The sequence below is a fragment of the Leptopilina heterotoma genome, unplaced genomic scaffold (assembly GCF_015476425.1).
Source record: "Leptopilina heterotoma isolate Lh14 unplaced genomic scaffold, ASM1547642v1 Lhet_191, whole genome shotgun sequence".
Classification (NCBI taxonomy): Eukaryota; Metazoa; Arthropoda; class Insecta; order Hymenoptera; family Figitidae; genus Leptopilina; species Leptopilina heterotoma.
The window spans coordinates 1,020,780-1,035,954 of NW_025110910.1; the positions used below are offsets into that span (position 1 = coordinate 1,020,780).

The 15,175-nt window shown below is 24.2% G+C and overlaps 1 protein-coding gene across 1 annotated transcript; it reads right to left on the minus strand.

Moving 5' to 3' along the window:
• Positions 1-7,217: 7,217 nt before the first annotated feature.
• LOC122500908 (myosin regulatory light chain 2-like) lies at positions 7,218-11,753 on the minus strand. Its single transcript, XM_043610067.1, has 5 exons — positions 11,604-11,753; positions 8,732-8,902; positions 8,006-8,192; positions 7,784-7,859; positions 7,218-7,522 (listed from the first exon to the last, which is right to left on the minus strand). Exons 1-5 carry the CDS (start codon positions 11,604-11,606, stop codon positions 7,366-7,368), a joined length of 594 nt encoding a protein of 197 aa, XP_043466002.1. The 5' UTR covers positions 11,607-11,753; the 3' UTR covers positions 7,218-7,365.
• Between the last annotated feature and the right edge of the window lie 3,422 nt (positions 11,754-15,175).

The window sequence follows — 15,175 nt, forward strand, 5'->3', positions numbered from 1 at the left end:
ATTTGCGACCAAGAAACATGAATTTGGTCGAAAATTGATCGAGTTATGAATTTTTTTTGAACTTTTTTTTCCATTTTCGTTTTTCTGATACGGGCGGGTGGGGACGCTGGCTATCAAAAATTTTTTAATCATATTCCCAATGGTCCAGTGACAAGAAGCATTAATCCCTCTTTAATTTGCGACCAAGAAACATGAATTTGGTCGAAAATTGATCGAGTTATGAATTTTTTTTGAACTTTTTTTTCCATTTTCGTTTTTCTGATACGGGCGGGTGGGGACGCTGGCTATCAAAAATTTTTTAATCATATTCCCAATGGTCCAGTGACAAGAAGCATTAATCCCTCTTTAATTTGCGACCAAGAAACAAGAATTTGGTCGAAAATTGATCGAGTTATGAATTTTTTTTGAACTTTTTTTTCCATTTTCGTTTTTCTGATACGGGCGGGTGGGGACGCTGGCTATCAAAAATTTTTTAATCATATTCTTGTTGGTCCAGTCACAAGAAGCATTAATCCCTCTTTAATTTGCGACCAAGAAACAAGAATTTGGTCGAAAATTGATCGAGTTATGAATTTTTTTTGAACTTTTTTTTCCATTTTCGTTTTTCTGATACGGGCGGGTGGGGACGCTGGCTATCAAAAATTTAATAAAATAATAATTTGCAATTGTTTTATTTTAAAAGGCGATAATCCTTTTTTATTTTGTATTAAAAAAAAATTGTTAGAAAACTATTTGATTTTTGAATTTTTTTATTACTTTTTTTAAAGTTTTTATATTGATTTTAGTTTGCATAAGTTGTTTTTATCCCTGCACTGAGAAAACTGGAGAGTCAAATTCAGAGGTTCAAAAAGTGTATGTTTCCTTTGCTTATGAAGAGAGTTAAATAGTCCTTCTAAAATAAGTTTTGAATTGATAATGGAAATCTACTTGTATATTCTCTCCCATTATATCTGAGGGTTAAAAGTTGCGCAGAAAATGTGTACGATCTGATGCGCGCGAAATTATTTTTCTGACATTTTATGTATTTAATTTAGGGGTTAGGTTGCCATATTTATTCATTTCGCGTCGGATAAGGAAGGGATTTCTCAAGATGGTTAATTTGTCCCTCTGTTATAAACTCATTTTCCCTCCAAGAGAAATGGCACGAATATCTGTCAATGGTGTATTTGAACATTTAGATTGTTATCCAATAGCTAACTTTCAAATATCAACGATTTGTCCCTCCAGATGTTTAGTCCAATACTCCAGTTTTCTCAGTGTGCGATTAGCTGATGAATAAATTCATTACCCCAGAGTGTGCCGCGTGGAGGTTGCAATTTTCTACAGTCCTTGTTTAATTTTTTGTTTTAATTTGTATTCGTAATTCATAATAAATTGGAAAACAAAATCGAAAAAAATTCATAACTCGAACAATTTTAGACTAAATTTTTATTTCTTGGTCACAAATTAAAGGGAGATTATTGCTGTTTAAAATGTGACTATTGTAATTTTTTCTATAAACTGTAGTGGCTAGCGTACGTTGTTTTTGCGTTGATTGAACCGTATAGGGCCACCGCGCTACTATCCCTAGTAGAAATTTGTCATAGTATCTTTAAGGGCACTGGACAGTTCCACTGGAAAATTTCGAGGCACTTTACAGTTAAACTGGCTAAAAACTATAAAGTGATGTCACGCTAATTTCTTCAAGTTATTGTCCAGTCAAATTTTACAGTTTCTGATCATCAGTCCTGTAGAAAAACTATACAAAATAATTCACTTGGAAATGTCAAAACTTTCTTTATATTGACGTTACGTATTAAACACGTACAAATTTGAAAATATAACGTTAAATTTTTTTGTCAACAAATTAAATAAATTAAAATTTTACGAAACTATATTTTTACTGTTGGTGTATCTATTGTTCCGTATAATAAATGATTTATAATAAATTATCTGTAAAATTATTTTTAAATAACTACATAATTAAAAAAAAAATAAAAATTACTGATTCTTGAACACATGTCATTTTTTTACATTAAACAACATTCACTTTTTCCTTTAATTAAGCACAACACTGAAATAAATATTATTATTTTATCACACTACAAACTTATAAGTAAACCCTAATATGAAGAATTAATTCAGTTCAAACGAAAAATATCTAGCGGTTTCGGGGAGCGAACTCGGGTCACACTGGGACGAAATACCTAAACGCACGCTTTACGCATCACGGCCGTTCTAGTCGATGGACGATTCCGGAAAAATAAGAACCATACTCTACCGGCAGGTAAAGCAGTTCCCTTTTTCATCTTTTCTAGCTCAACTGGCGAATTACTGGACAGCTACTGCATAACACTCTAAAGTTGAACTTATTGATTATTACTGTATAGAAGTTCTGTCTGTCCAGTTATTCTCATGGTACTGTCTAGGCGTTCCGTGAAATTATGTTTCAAAGTTTGTCGTGGCGTTAGCGCTACCGTCAGTCCAGCAACTGAACAGTGTTGTGTAGACATTTTCCATAAATACATCAGAGTATACACTGAAAGAAATAATTCGCGGGTGTAACTAGAATTATGTCTATTTTTTCCGTAAGGAATTAGTAATAAATTGTTACTGTCTACTGTCATTAATTATAGACAGTTCTGTTATTCAGATCGGAGAGCTATACATATGTCAACGTCAATTCATCAATGTAAAACATAACCTCACTTTATTGGACCAATTCTAACTTTTTGTATGTAACAGGTTTGTTAAATTAATATTTATACATATAATAAGAGTATATAATCTTGAAAAGAAATTGTCTTCTGAATTTAAAAAATTAGTTATTTTAATTAACTCAATTAATTGAAGCGAATTTTAAAAAAATTTTTTTTTTCTAAAGGAATTTTCATTAAAAATAAATTTTGATTGAAAAGAAATTTTTATTATTAAATCAAAATTTTAATATTAAATAATTTAAAAAATTTGTTATTTAGTTGTCAACAGTAAAATAAAAGAACAAAATTAAAATTATAAAAACTATAAACTGTAAAACCAAAAGATTTATTTTATAGAAAATATTTCGAAAATGTCAATACACAACTGTTTAGTTACTGAAACTGGCGGTAGCGCTAACGCCACGACAAACTTTGGAACATCATTTCTCGGAACGCCTCGACAGTGCCATGAAAATAACTGTACAGGACTTCTATGCAGTAATAATCAAGTTCAACTTTATATTTTCTTTAACAGTGTTATGCAGTAGCTGTCTAGTAATTCGCCAGTTAAGCTAGATTAAACTTCCATGACTAAAACTGTACAGTAACTTGAATAAATCTAGTCATGCCACGACAAATTTCTACTAGGGTATGTGTATCGGCGCCTATGGATTCTTCTGATGGCTGGCGGCCGGCGGGTCGCTTGTTTCACCGAGCTTTCTCCTTTTAAAATAATATAAACCATAAAGGAGAAAATAATTCACTAATAATTTATTAAAAAAAAACAATATGTGTGATTTCTACAAATTCCAAAATTTCAGTAGTACAAGTCAATCGTCGTCAGACCGTTTTTTTAATATTAATAAATACCAATATACTATTAATTATTAATTATAAATAATTAAAATCAATTAGATAATAAACCAAGTTGTACATTTTTATAATTTTAATGTTCCTAACAGAAATAATAATAATTACTAACTCGCAGTGTTAGTATATAAGGACACAGTCATAAGTTAAAAAGGTAAAAGGTTAGCTAATGAAATCAACAAATTGTATTAGGAACGTGAATGAGAGAAAAAGCACAACTCCATACTAATGGAAACGTATATTCCTCTTTAAGATTGCCTGAGGTTGGGGGGAAGAGAGGGGGGGTGCGAGAACAATGGTACTTTTTATGCGTGAAGGAATGTGGTTTGTCGGAGCACGTGTCTCGATTGCCAAAATACTATGCGGTCTTGCTCGTTGAATCCCTTATATACATGACCTGAGAAAAGAATTTTTCAGGATTGCTAACCCAGCAAATCCGTCTTTCCACGCGACTATACCCTTAATATATATAAGAGCATTGAGAAAAGGGACAACGAAAAATCTCTCTTCTTTCTCTCTCCGAATACCATTTTAATAAATCATCTCTGTCTCAATATTCCCAATCCAATTCTCAGGGTGTCTGATAAAAAAGTGAACTTTCGAAAAATGTGATTTCTATTCTTGTTTATTGCCGATTACGTATCATTTTGCGTTCATCATATACAAAAAAAGGTATTGCATTATCCTTATTCTTTATATAAAAAGATAGGATGGGTTTTGAATAAGTGACAGTAAATAAATCTTTTTCTTATTCTTAAATTTCAAAAATAAAGAGAATTTTTTTTTCTATATTTATAAACTATAAATTTGCCTTTGGGGTCATCCCCCCTTCTTTATAGGGGCCCTTACATTACGTAGAAGTTTTGGTCAATTTTAATCTATATTTTAACCTATATTTTTTTAAAGTCAAAAGAAGGCAATATAGGGTTCGAAGACTCGGAGTTATCGAGTTTGAGCCCTGCCCATAGGGTCCGTTAAATTTTTTAAAATTAAGGTAAAATTAAAAAAAATTTTCTTGAATTTAAAAGACAATTTTAAATTTTACCCATAAATTAAAATTAAGGGGGGTTGGTGAGTTTATATTTTAAAAAGTTAGAAGAAAAAAGTAAATTATTATATTTTTTTAAAAAAGAAAATTCAATACACAGTGTTTACTTGGCATCCGATGTAAATGCGATGTAAATCGCAAATCACAGTCTTTGAAGTTTAAATGACGCGCCATTTTGTGTGTTCATCGAGCCAAAGAAGTCATGCACAAATCCCTACAATTTGCCAATCTATATGAATTTACATCGCGTGACTCACACTGCGAGCAATTTAGCCATTTGTCTCTACCCCCTGACGAGAGATCTTACTTTGGATAAAACGCACATTAGCGTCATATATTTTTTTAAACCGCCATAGCAGGATGATTTTCTTGAAATATCGCTAAACACCATATTTTTTAACAAAATCTAGATCTCCATATTCGTTACAATACGTTTTATGTATATAATTCTAGCGTCAATTGGAGACTAATCACAGCAATATTGACGTAGTTTTTAAACCAAAATACAAAATCAAAAAATGTCTTAAAAATTATTTCTAAAAAAAATGTTTTTTTCCTTGTTTAATTCTTTTCCTTTCTTTCACAATCTTGAAATATTTGTAAAAATTGTTTATTTTTAAAAAAGTTCGTTTCTAATAAAAATATTAATATACTAATGAAAAAAAATAAAGTGAAGGGTTTTTGTAATTTTACAGTATAAAATATTTATATGTATGATTTTTTTTCGTAGTACATTTATTCTGTAGGTGAATATATAGCTATTACCACTTGTGGTAGAAGAAAAGGGAAAATGCTGTTCAAGTAGTAACTGCCACTACCGCCAGACAGCGGGATCTTACGGTCGCGTCTGACGAAAACTCAACTTACCTACTGAAGTCTGACCAAATATTATCTTCAACACTTCTACTACTTCTCGTCGCAAACTTTCCTTCCTAAGTAAATGATTCTTGAACTGTGAAATACTTGGCAAATATTGGAGCTAAAATTATGTTATGAAAGATATCGTATTTTCCCATAAATAACTTACCAATATTAATAATAATATGTTAGTATAAAAATAATAATAAAAATTAAATAATAATAATAATAATAATAATAAATTGAATTCCTGCAACGAATTTTATTATTCATCAAAGAATTGAAATATTTTTACAAATAATTTCATTCTTGAGAAGAATTTTATAAAAAAATTTAAGTAATTGATTTCTTTCGTCGAATTTTATGCAAATTCTAATTTAAATAATTGAATTCCTGAGAAATTTTTATTATTCATAAAAAGAATTGAATTCTTACGTAGATTTTTACAAAAAAATTTTTAAATAATTGAATTCTATTTGGAAATGTTATAAAGAATTCAATTAAAATGTTCACAATAATTGAATTCTTACGAACGATTTTATTATAATTTTTTTTAAATAATTGAATTTCCAAGAAGAAATTTATTACTTTTAAAAATAATTGAATTTTTTTGATGAATATTGTTATTTGTGAAAAAAAATTGAATTTTGCAAAGAATTTTATCAAAATGCCTGAAAATAATTTAATTTTTAGAAATAATTTTGTTATTTATCTGCATAATTGAATTTTTTCGAGGAATTATTCATGTAGATAATTGAATTTCTGGAAAGAATTTTATTAAAATCTAAAAAAATAATTGAATTATTTCAAAAAAAATGTAATTAAAATTTTATTTAAAATAATTGATTTCCTTCGAACAATTTTATAAAAACATTTGAAAATAATTGAATTCCTGAGAAATTTTTATTATTCATGAAAAAAATTCAATTCTTCCAAAGAATTTTAAAAAAACCATTTTTTTAAATAATTAATTTTTTCAAGGAATTGAAATCAAATTTTTAAGAATAATTTCATTTTTTTGAGCAATTCCTGTAAAATTGTTTTAAATCTAATTGAAATCTTGTAATGAATTTTATTATTTGTAAAAATAATTGAATAGTTGCGAAGAATTTTATTAAAATTTTCGTAAATAATTGAATTCCTGAGATTTTTATTATTTATGAAAATAATTGAATTATTGCGAAAAATGTTATTAAAATCTTTAAAAAGAATTGAATTTCAATGAAAAATTTTTTTATTTTTAAAAATAATTGAATTTTGTAAACATTGTTTTAAATAATTAATTTTTAAGGAAATAGAATAAAAATTTTATTTTAAATAATTGAATTTTTATGGAAAACTTGATTTGTGAAAATAATTGAATTTTTCGATTAATTAATTGAAAATAGTATTAAAAATAATTGAAATTCTTCGATGAGTTTTATTATTTATGAAAATAATTGAATTTTTGCTTAGAAGTTTATCAAAAATTTTTTTTAAAAATTGAATCTCCATAAAAAATTTTATTTAATGAAAAATTAAAAACTTTTGAAAGGATAGAATTCAAAAATTTATAATTCAAATATGTTTTGTAAAAATAAAATTAAAAACCTTTTCTTCCCTCAGATAAAAAAAAAAATTCTTTATAAATTTTTAACAACGTTTGATTTATTCTTTTTGTTTTTTCGAATTCAATCAAAAAAAATGAAACAATTGTACATAAATTCCTTAAACTCTAAAGTATGAAAAGAAGCATTCGAGAGATGATAATAAAGGAATAGATGTATTGTAATTATTTTGTATTTAATTAAAATTGATATATATGATCGGGACAACTGATGATTAATTTAATACCTATAAAGATTTATTAAATAATAATTTCAGTGAAATACAAAATAATTATGGCGAACATAATTGAAGTGTTTTTTTTGTTTATTGTTCTTCCTCATCGTCTCCAGTTCCTAAGATCATGCCAATGAGACTCTCAGTGTCGATTCTTCCCTTATCGTCTATGTACATCATGTCATAAGCCTCATTCACTTCCTTCTGCGAGAATTTATCTCCAAATGTCATTAATGCTTTTCTGAATCTGAAAAAAAACAATGTTTAATTATTACTTGCGAAAAAAGTAAATTATTTAAAAATTTTATTTTCGAAAACCGAGTTTAAAACTAATAATTAAAATCAAAACGAAATTTCGATTTTAATTATTAGTTTTGAACTCGGTTTTCCAAAATAAAATTAATATGACAAATAAAACTATGGAATTTTAATAATTTTAAACTTTGTATTTCTTTTCCAGAGTTTAGAGTATAAAATGTTTATGCTAGAGAGGAAAAAGATTTTTTACTTGTCTCCGTCGATTTTTCCATTTCCGTTATCAAAGCTTTTGAATGCTTTGAGAACAACGTCGTCGTCGTCGGCACCTGAAGTGAAAGAAAAATAAGTGTTACTTTTTAAATGTTATTCTTTCATGAATATATTTAAAAATTTTCTTTTTAATAGAAAAATAGATTTTTTTTTTTTTTTTTGTTTTTATGAAATATTTTTCTTTCTATATTGACACACATACCTCCGGAACTGGACATCCTGGTTCCAAAGAGATTCAACAACTGGGTGAAGTTTAGTGGGCCGGACGCTTCACTAAGCATCTCATCCAATTCTTTCTCGCTGGAAATTTTTCCAACTTGATCGAAAGTGAAACGTAAATCGCTTTTTCCTATTATTCCATCTTTATCGTGATCCATGAGTGAGAATCCCTGAAAAATTCATAGAAAAATTTTATTTTAGAGTTTTATTATATTAAATATTGTAAAATTTACATAAATGTTATCCTAATAGCATCCGGGTTCAGTCCCCTTTTTTTAATCCTCCCTTTCTTCATTTTTTTCACTTTTTTATTCTTAAATTAATAAAATCTCCTAAAACACCTAAAATCATGAATTTTTACCCCCTTTCTCTTTATTTTTAAGAAAAACTTGTAAAAATTGCCATTTTTTGAAAGATAGACAAAAAAAACAAAATTAATCAAGAAATAACGTATTTGGTGTCAGAATTGCAAAATTCAAAATGGCGGATCCAACATGGCGGCCGAATTTCTAAAAACTCAACCAATTCTCATAAAAATTGTTACTATGGGGTTCTTAGAATTTCTGATTACGAATCCGATATTAGATTTTCAAAATTAAATTAAAATTAATATTGAAAATTGAAAAATAATAATTTTTAAAAATTGTTTAAAAAAATTTTTTTTTTCGTTTCGTTTTTTCTGTGCTGTAAATTATTTTTGAATAATTACCTCCTTGAATTCGGCCACTTGCTTTTGGGTGAACATACTAAAGACATTTGAACCAGATCGTTTGGCTCGTTTACTGCCTCGGCTCGCACGATTTGATTCAGTTGGTGACTTGATTTCTTCTGGTTCCGCATCTTCCTTCTTCTTTGGCTTCTTCTTCTTTTCCTTGTCCGCCTGTTCAATTTTAGAAAAATTTCCGACTTTAGTTATTTTATTTTAAGTACCTTAATTTTGTTATTTCTAATTTTTTTAGTTATTTTTTTTACGTCTAATTTAATATTTTTTATAATTAGTTATTATTTTCCTACTACCAATTTTTTATTCTTTTAGTTTATTATAATTTTATTTTTTCTGAGTTATTATTTTTTATTTAAAAAAGAAAAATTTAAAAACAAATAAAAAAAAAATTTGAAAAAAAATAAAAAAAAATAATTTGGAAAAAACTTGACATTTTTGATTTAATTATTAAAGTATTAATTAATAAAAATCTTTCTTTAATTATTCTTGAAAAATCTTTTTTTAAATTTATTTTCAAAATGAAATAACTAATTTTGTATATAGTATATAAATTCAAAACGAGGATCATTTTTATTAAGTGTCAAATCAATTTAGAGTGAATTAATATTTCTTGTGTTGAATTTCCGCCAGTTTTTCAATTAAGCGTTAAAAAACCACTTAATTATTTATTCGGCGCCGAAAAAATTTGGCTAAATAAAAAATTACATTACCTACTGAACAAGAATTTATTATTTATTGTTCAAACTTCCTTTCCTTATTTATTTTGAACAAAAATCAAGATAAAAATGAATAATAAACTAAATTAAACGCAAATATCTTAATAAATTTTATTTCTAACTAAAAACATCCAATTAATTCTCTTATTTTTCCAACATCAAATTTTTTATTCTTTCTTATTTTATTTTTTATTATTTAAAAAATAAAAAATAAATAATTAAAAATCGTATTAAAACTATTAATACAACATTTTTTTAATAATTTTCATTCATTTTTGTATAATATGTTACATTTCAGTATTCATTTTATAATTATTTAAATTCGAATGAAAAATTATTTTTGGTTTTAATTAAAGTCTTTGGAATTCTAATTCTATTTAATACGGAGGTAATTTTTTATATTATTATTATTAATTTTTATTATTATTAATTTTTATTATTATAAATTTTCAATATTATTAATTTTTATTATTATTAATTTTATTATTATTAATTGTTATTAATATTAACTTTTATTAATTTTCATTAATTATTTTTCAATAATAATTAAATTTATTTACTTTATTAACAGTTATTTTTTATTAATTATTCATTTTTATTAAAGTCGATTCAGAAAAATATTTTTAGTTTCAGTAAAACTCTGGAATTCTATTTTTATTTTATTGGAAATAATTCTAATTATAGAAATCATTTATTATTCTTCTCTCTTCTATTTTTTTTTTTTTTTTTTGTTTTAGAGAGAGAGAACGAAAGAGGAGAAAACGAAAATTAGAAAAGTTGCGGCGCGTCATTCAACGAGAATCAGGGAGGAATATTGATGCGTCAAGAAAAACTATATCGCCGAAGGCATTTCCCGGATCTTGCCAAGACATATATAGACTGGGCGTCCCGACGCTGTTCAACCTCTCGAGTTACCAATATGATGATTACGTAATTGGCTCGCTCCACAAACAAGATATTTCAATAGTTTCATGGAAATATTAATAAATTCCAATTCTTCTATTTATTATTTTCATTTCTTTTTTTTAGTTATTTTTAGTTTACTTTCAACTTTTTAATTCATATTTTTTTCATTTTTATCTGATTAATTAAAAATTAATAATTTTTATGAATCATATATTTTTCAAATTGATGAAGAAAAATTAATATGAAAATAATAATTAATAATTAATAAATAATTAATAATATTAATAATTTTAATTAATAATACTGATATTAATAATTAACAATATTAATTATTATTGAAAAAAATTTTAAATACATTTTTGAAAAGAATTGAATTTTTACGTTTTGGAAACTTTTATTTTAATTTTGATGATTTTTAAAATTTTAGTAATAAATTTAAATTGTTGAAATTTCGAAATACTAATTATAATATAATAAATAAATATTTTCGAGTGCAAAAAAATTTAGTTATTTCGTTTAGATGTCATTTTTTTATAATAAAATTTTAGTATAACAAACTCGAAATATTAATAACAAAAAAAAACTTTTATTTTGGAATATTTTCAAAATATTTTCAAAATTACAAAATAAACTTGTAAAATAAATAAAAAAAGTTTGAAGTGTTAAAAATATTTATCAAACCAAAATTTAATTGTTATTTGAAAATCATCTAATAATAATGATTGAAATAAACAACAAATTTTACTAATTTTTGATTTTCAAACAAATTATTTGATTATTTAATTTTTTTTATTTTCTCTTAATTTTCTTTCTCGTCAAAAAAAAAAAAAAAATTGTAAAAAAAATCATATGGAAGTAATAGAAAATACAAAATATAGAAAAACTGTTTCCCATCGAATTTTGTTTCAAAATTCAGTAAAAAGTTTAACAATATAAATAAAAAATTATTATTCTGATTGCTTTAAAAAATTCACTCTTTCAAACACCAAATTTAATCGTTCGATATTTTTCAATTTTACCAACACGAAGAAATTTAATCACTTAAACTTCACAGTACACAAAAATTATTTAATTTTCTAACGAAACTTTACACAACTTTGATCCTCATTTTAAATTTCTATCACTGTAAACAATTTTTGGGTCAAAAAAAGAAAAAAGAAAAAAATTTCTGATTGCAAAGAATTCTTTTTTTTATAAAACACCGAAAAGTCACAATTTCATTTTTGGATATTTACCATTTTTGTTGTAAGTTAAGTTTTCTAAAAGAATAAGGAGGAGATGGTTACAGCGAACCAACTACTCGAAAATTGAGCATGGACCTGCTTAAATAACTTTGGAGGCACCCCTTCCAACGAATCTTGATAACAACTTGTGAGGGAGTTGAAAATTCCAAAATACCATAGTGTTGCGTTACTTGATATTTCCATCTTTCTCTTTCCTTGTTTCATTTTTGCTTTTAAAAAAAGAAAAAAATTTAACTCCTAATTAAAAAGTAAAAAAAATCTCAAAATTATTCGAAAATCAAAATTTTTACGTTAACTACTTTTGAAAATATGTAAATTTTTAATTGTTTAAATTAAAGTTGTTGAAATTATATTTTTCAAGTTTATACTAAATTTTAAATCAATAAATTATAAACATTTTAGTTAAAAAATTCGAAAATTAATATTCTTCACTTTTTTCTACTCGCTCTAAATTTTAGTTAGTAAAAATATTTACTAATTTAAATTAGAGATTGAATTTTTGCTTTTGAATTAGTAAATTTTACTTCTAAATTAGTTGTTATTGCTATTTATTAGTAAAATTTACTTATTCGAAAGAAAAAGGCCATTCAATTATTAAAAAAGTTACTAGTCCTAATTATTATTGCAGTATTCTTATTGATGTAAATTAATTAGCACAAAATAGAAAAAAAATTAGTAAACAATAGTAAAAATACTAAAAAATAATAAAATTGTTGTAAATTAATTAGTACAAAATAGTAAAAATTGAGTAAAAAATAGTAAAAATAGTAAAAAATATTAAAACTAAAATTTCTGATTGTAAAAAAAGTAAATAATTATTACTTACTATTTTTATTGTTGTAAATTAATTAGAATACAGTAAATAATAGTAAAAATAGTAATAAATAGTAAAAAATAGTGAAGATATTTCAAAATAGTACAAATATCTTCAAACTAAAATTTCTGGTTGTGATTAAGTAAATAATTATTAATTACTATTATTATTGTTGTAATTTAATTAGAATACAGGAAATAATAGTAAAAAGTAGTAAAAATAGTAACAAGAATAGTAAAAATTCTAGAAAGTAGTAATAAATTTTTTTAAAAAAGTAAAGAATGATTAAAATATCTTTAAAATGAAATTTCTGATTGTAATAAAGTAAATAATTATTAATTACTATTGTCATTGAGGAAATTAATTAAGATATGGTAAATAATAGTAAAAATGGTAATAAATGGTAAAAAATAGTAAAAATTAGTAAAAAATGTTAAAAACTGCTTTACAATGAAATTTCTAATTGTAATAAAGTAAATAATAAAATTTTTAATTTAGTATTGTTATTGTTGCAAATTTATTTGTATTTAGTAAAAAACAGTAAAAAAAATAGTGAAAAGTAGTAAAAAATAGTGAAAAATAATTCAAAGTTGTAAAAAATTGTAAAACAAGTAAAAAGAAGTCAAAAATAGTGAAAATAATAGAAAATAGTAACAAAATAAAAAAAATTGTTAAAAGTAGTAAAAAATAGTGAAAAATAATTGAAAGTTGTAAAAAATCATAAAACTAGTAAAAAGTAGTAAAAAAAATAGTGAAAAATAATTGAAAATAGTACAAAATAAGAATAATTGTTAAAAATAGTAACAAATAGTAAAAAATGTTTAAAATATCTTAAAAATTGAAATTTCCAATTGTAATAATTCAATGACAGAGGGAGAAAAAAAAATTTTTTTTTGAATAAGGGGAAAAATATGAAATAACGAGAATTGAGTCAGCCAAAACCTATATAACCATGTATAGTTGTGAGCTGCCTAAAAATAGCCCCCCTCCATATGTTTTCTGTTGAAACAGATTTCCTCAATCCCACTGGACCACTAGTGTTATAACGTTTACACTCCAGGTCGAAAATAGAACTGCAGCAAGCTCAATGGGATTTTTTAAAAACAATCTATCATATTGTTGGAAGTACAAATATTTCCATCACTCGCAACATTTAAATTAATAAATTTCTTTTGTAAAAAAAAATTAATTTCCAAAATTATAAACTGTAATTAAAATTTATTTCGTTCAAATAAAATGATTATTGGTTGTTAGCAAATGAATTTTGCTAATTATTTGAAGCAAATAATTTTCATTTTAATCAAATATTAATTATATTTGACCCAATAACTTTTATTTCTTTAATTAAAAAATGGACTTCAGCATAATAATTTCAATATTTGAACCAATAATTTTAGTATTTGAAACAAATTTAATACTGCATTGTAAATAAAAATTATTTGATACAAATGAATATATATTTTGATAAGAATAAATGAATAATGTACATAAACGGTTAATTAAATCAAAAAATTTTTCCAGTGAACGCTTTTTTTAACTTTATTTCTTATTTTTTTTATTTTTGTTCAATAAACGATTTTATAAAATTTTATCCCTTATAATTTAAAAAAAGAAAAAAAGAGGAAAAAATTTTAATACTAATAACATTAAAGATTTGTAAATAAAAATTGTTAAATTGGAAATTTCGTTTGTGTATTTTATTTATTTTATCAGTTATACCAAATTTTAAATTTAATTTATTTTAATTTAATATAATTATTAATAACTATTATTAAGAACTTTATACAATTTTAGTAAAGAATTAAAAAAAAATTATTTTAAAAGATGATTAAGGAATTCTATTATGGTTATTGTTAGAAAAGCGTTTATTTCAGAACCAGTGGTAAGAAGAGAGTGAGTAGAAAAATTTAAAATAAGACAGAAATTCGGTCTCGCTACTCTAGCAAATATAAACTATTTCCGTGTTGTCTTTTAACTACGTGGATAATATTGTAGTCTTAATATTGACTTCCTACGTCCTCCGTATTATAAATATACAAAAATTTTTTTTTTAAATTACAAAAACTTTTTAACTTAAAAAATAAAAACTATTTTTATATTTTATTTTAAAAAATTTTAAACTCTTCTATGAACTTTTATTATTTATATATTATAATATTATTTTATTTATTGGTAACTTTTTAAATTTTGTTCAATTTAAATTTTTAGTTTTCAATTTTAATTTCATTTCTCAAAATTTCAATTTTATTTTCTCAATTTTAATTTCATTTTTTAAAATTTCAATTTTATTTTCTTAATTTATTTTTAATTTTGAATAAAATTTTCAATCTAATTATGTTCACTTTTATGACAATTATATTATAAAATATAATAATAATAAAATATATAATAATTATAAAGAACTAATTTCGTATTATTAATTAATTTTATTTTCGAACTAATTTGTAAATATTATTAATCTAACGAATAACTTCTTTCAAAAAAAATCTATGTACAGAAAACGATAATTGGAGTAAAAAAAGGTAAATTTATTTTCGCGATCTCTTTCTTCGATATGCCATCACTTTTCTTCACTGGAAAGAACCTCTATTGATGAATGCAAACCTATTAAGTTGACTCTATAAATCTTTCGTTTAAAGATTTTCGCTATTCGATTAAACTTCGACATTTCTCGATTATAAAAGAGGAAGAGAGAAAAATTTACGGTTAAATCGAAATCGAAGTGAGAAAATTACAATTTTAAGTAAAA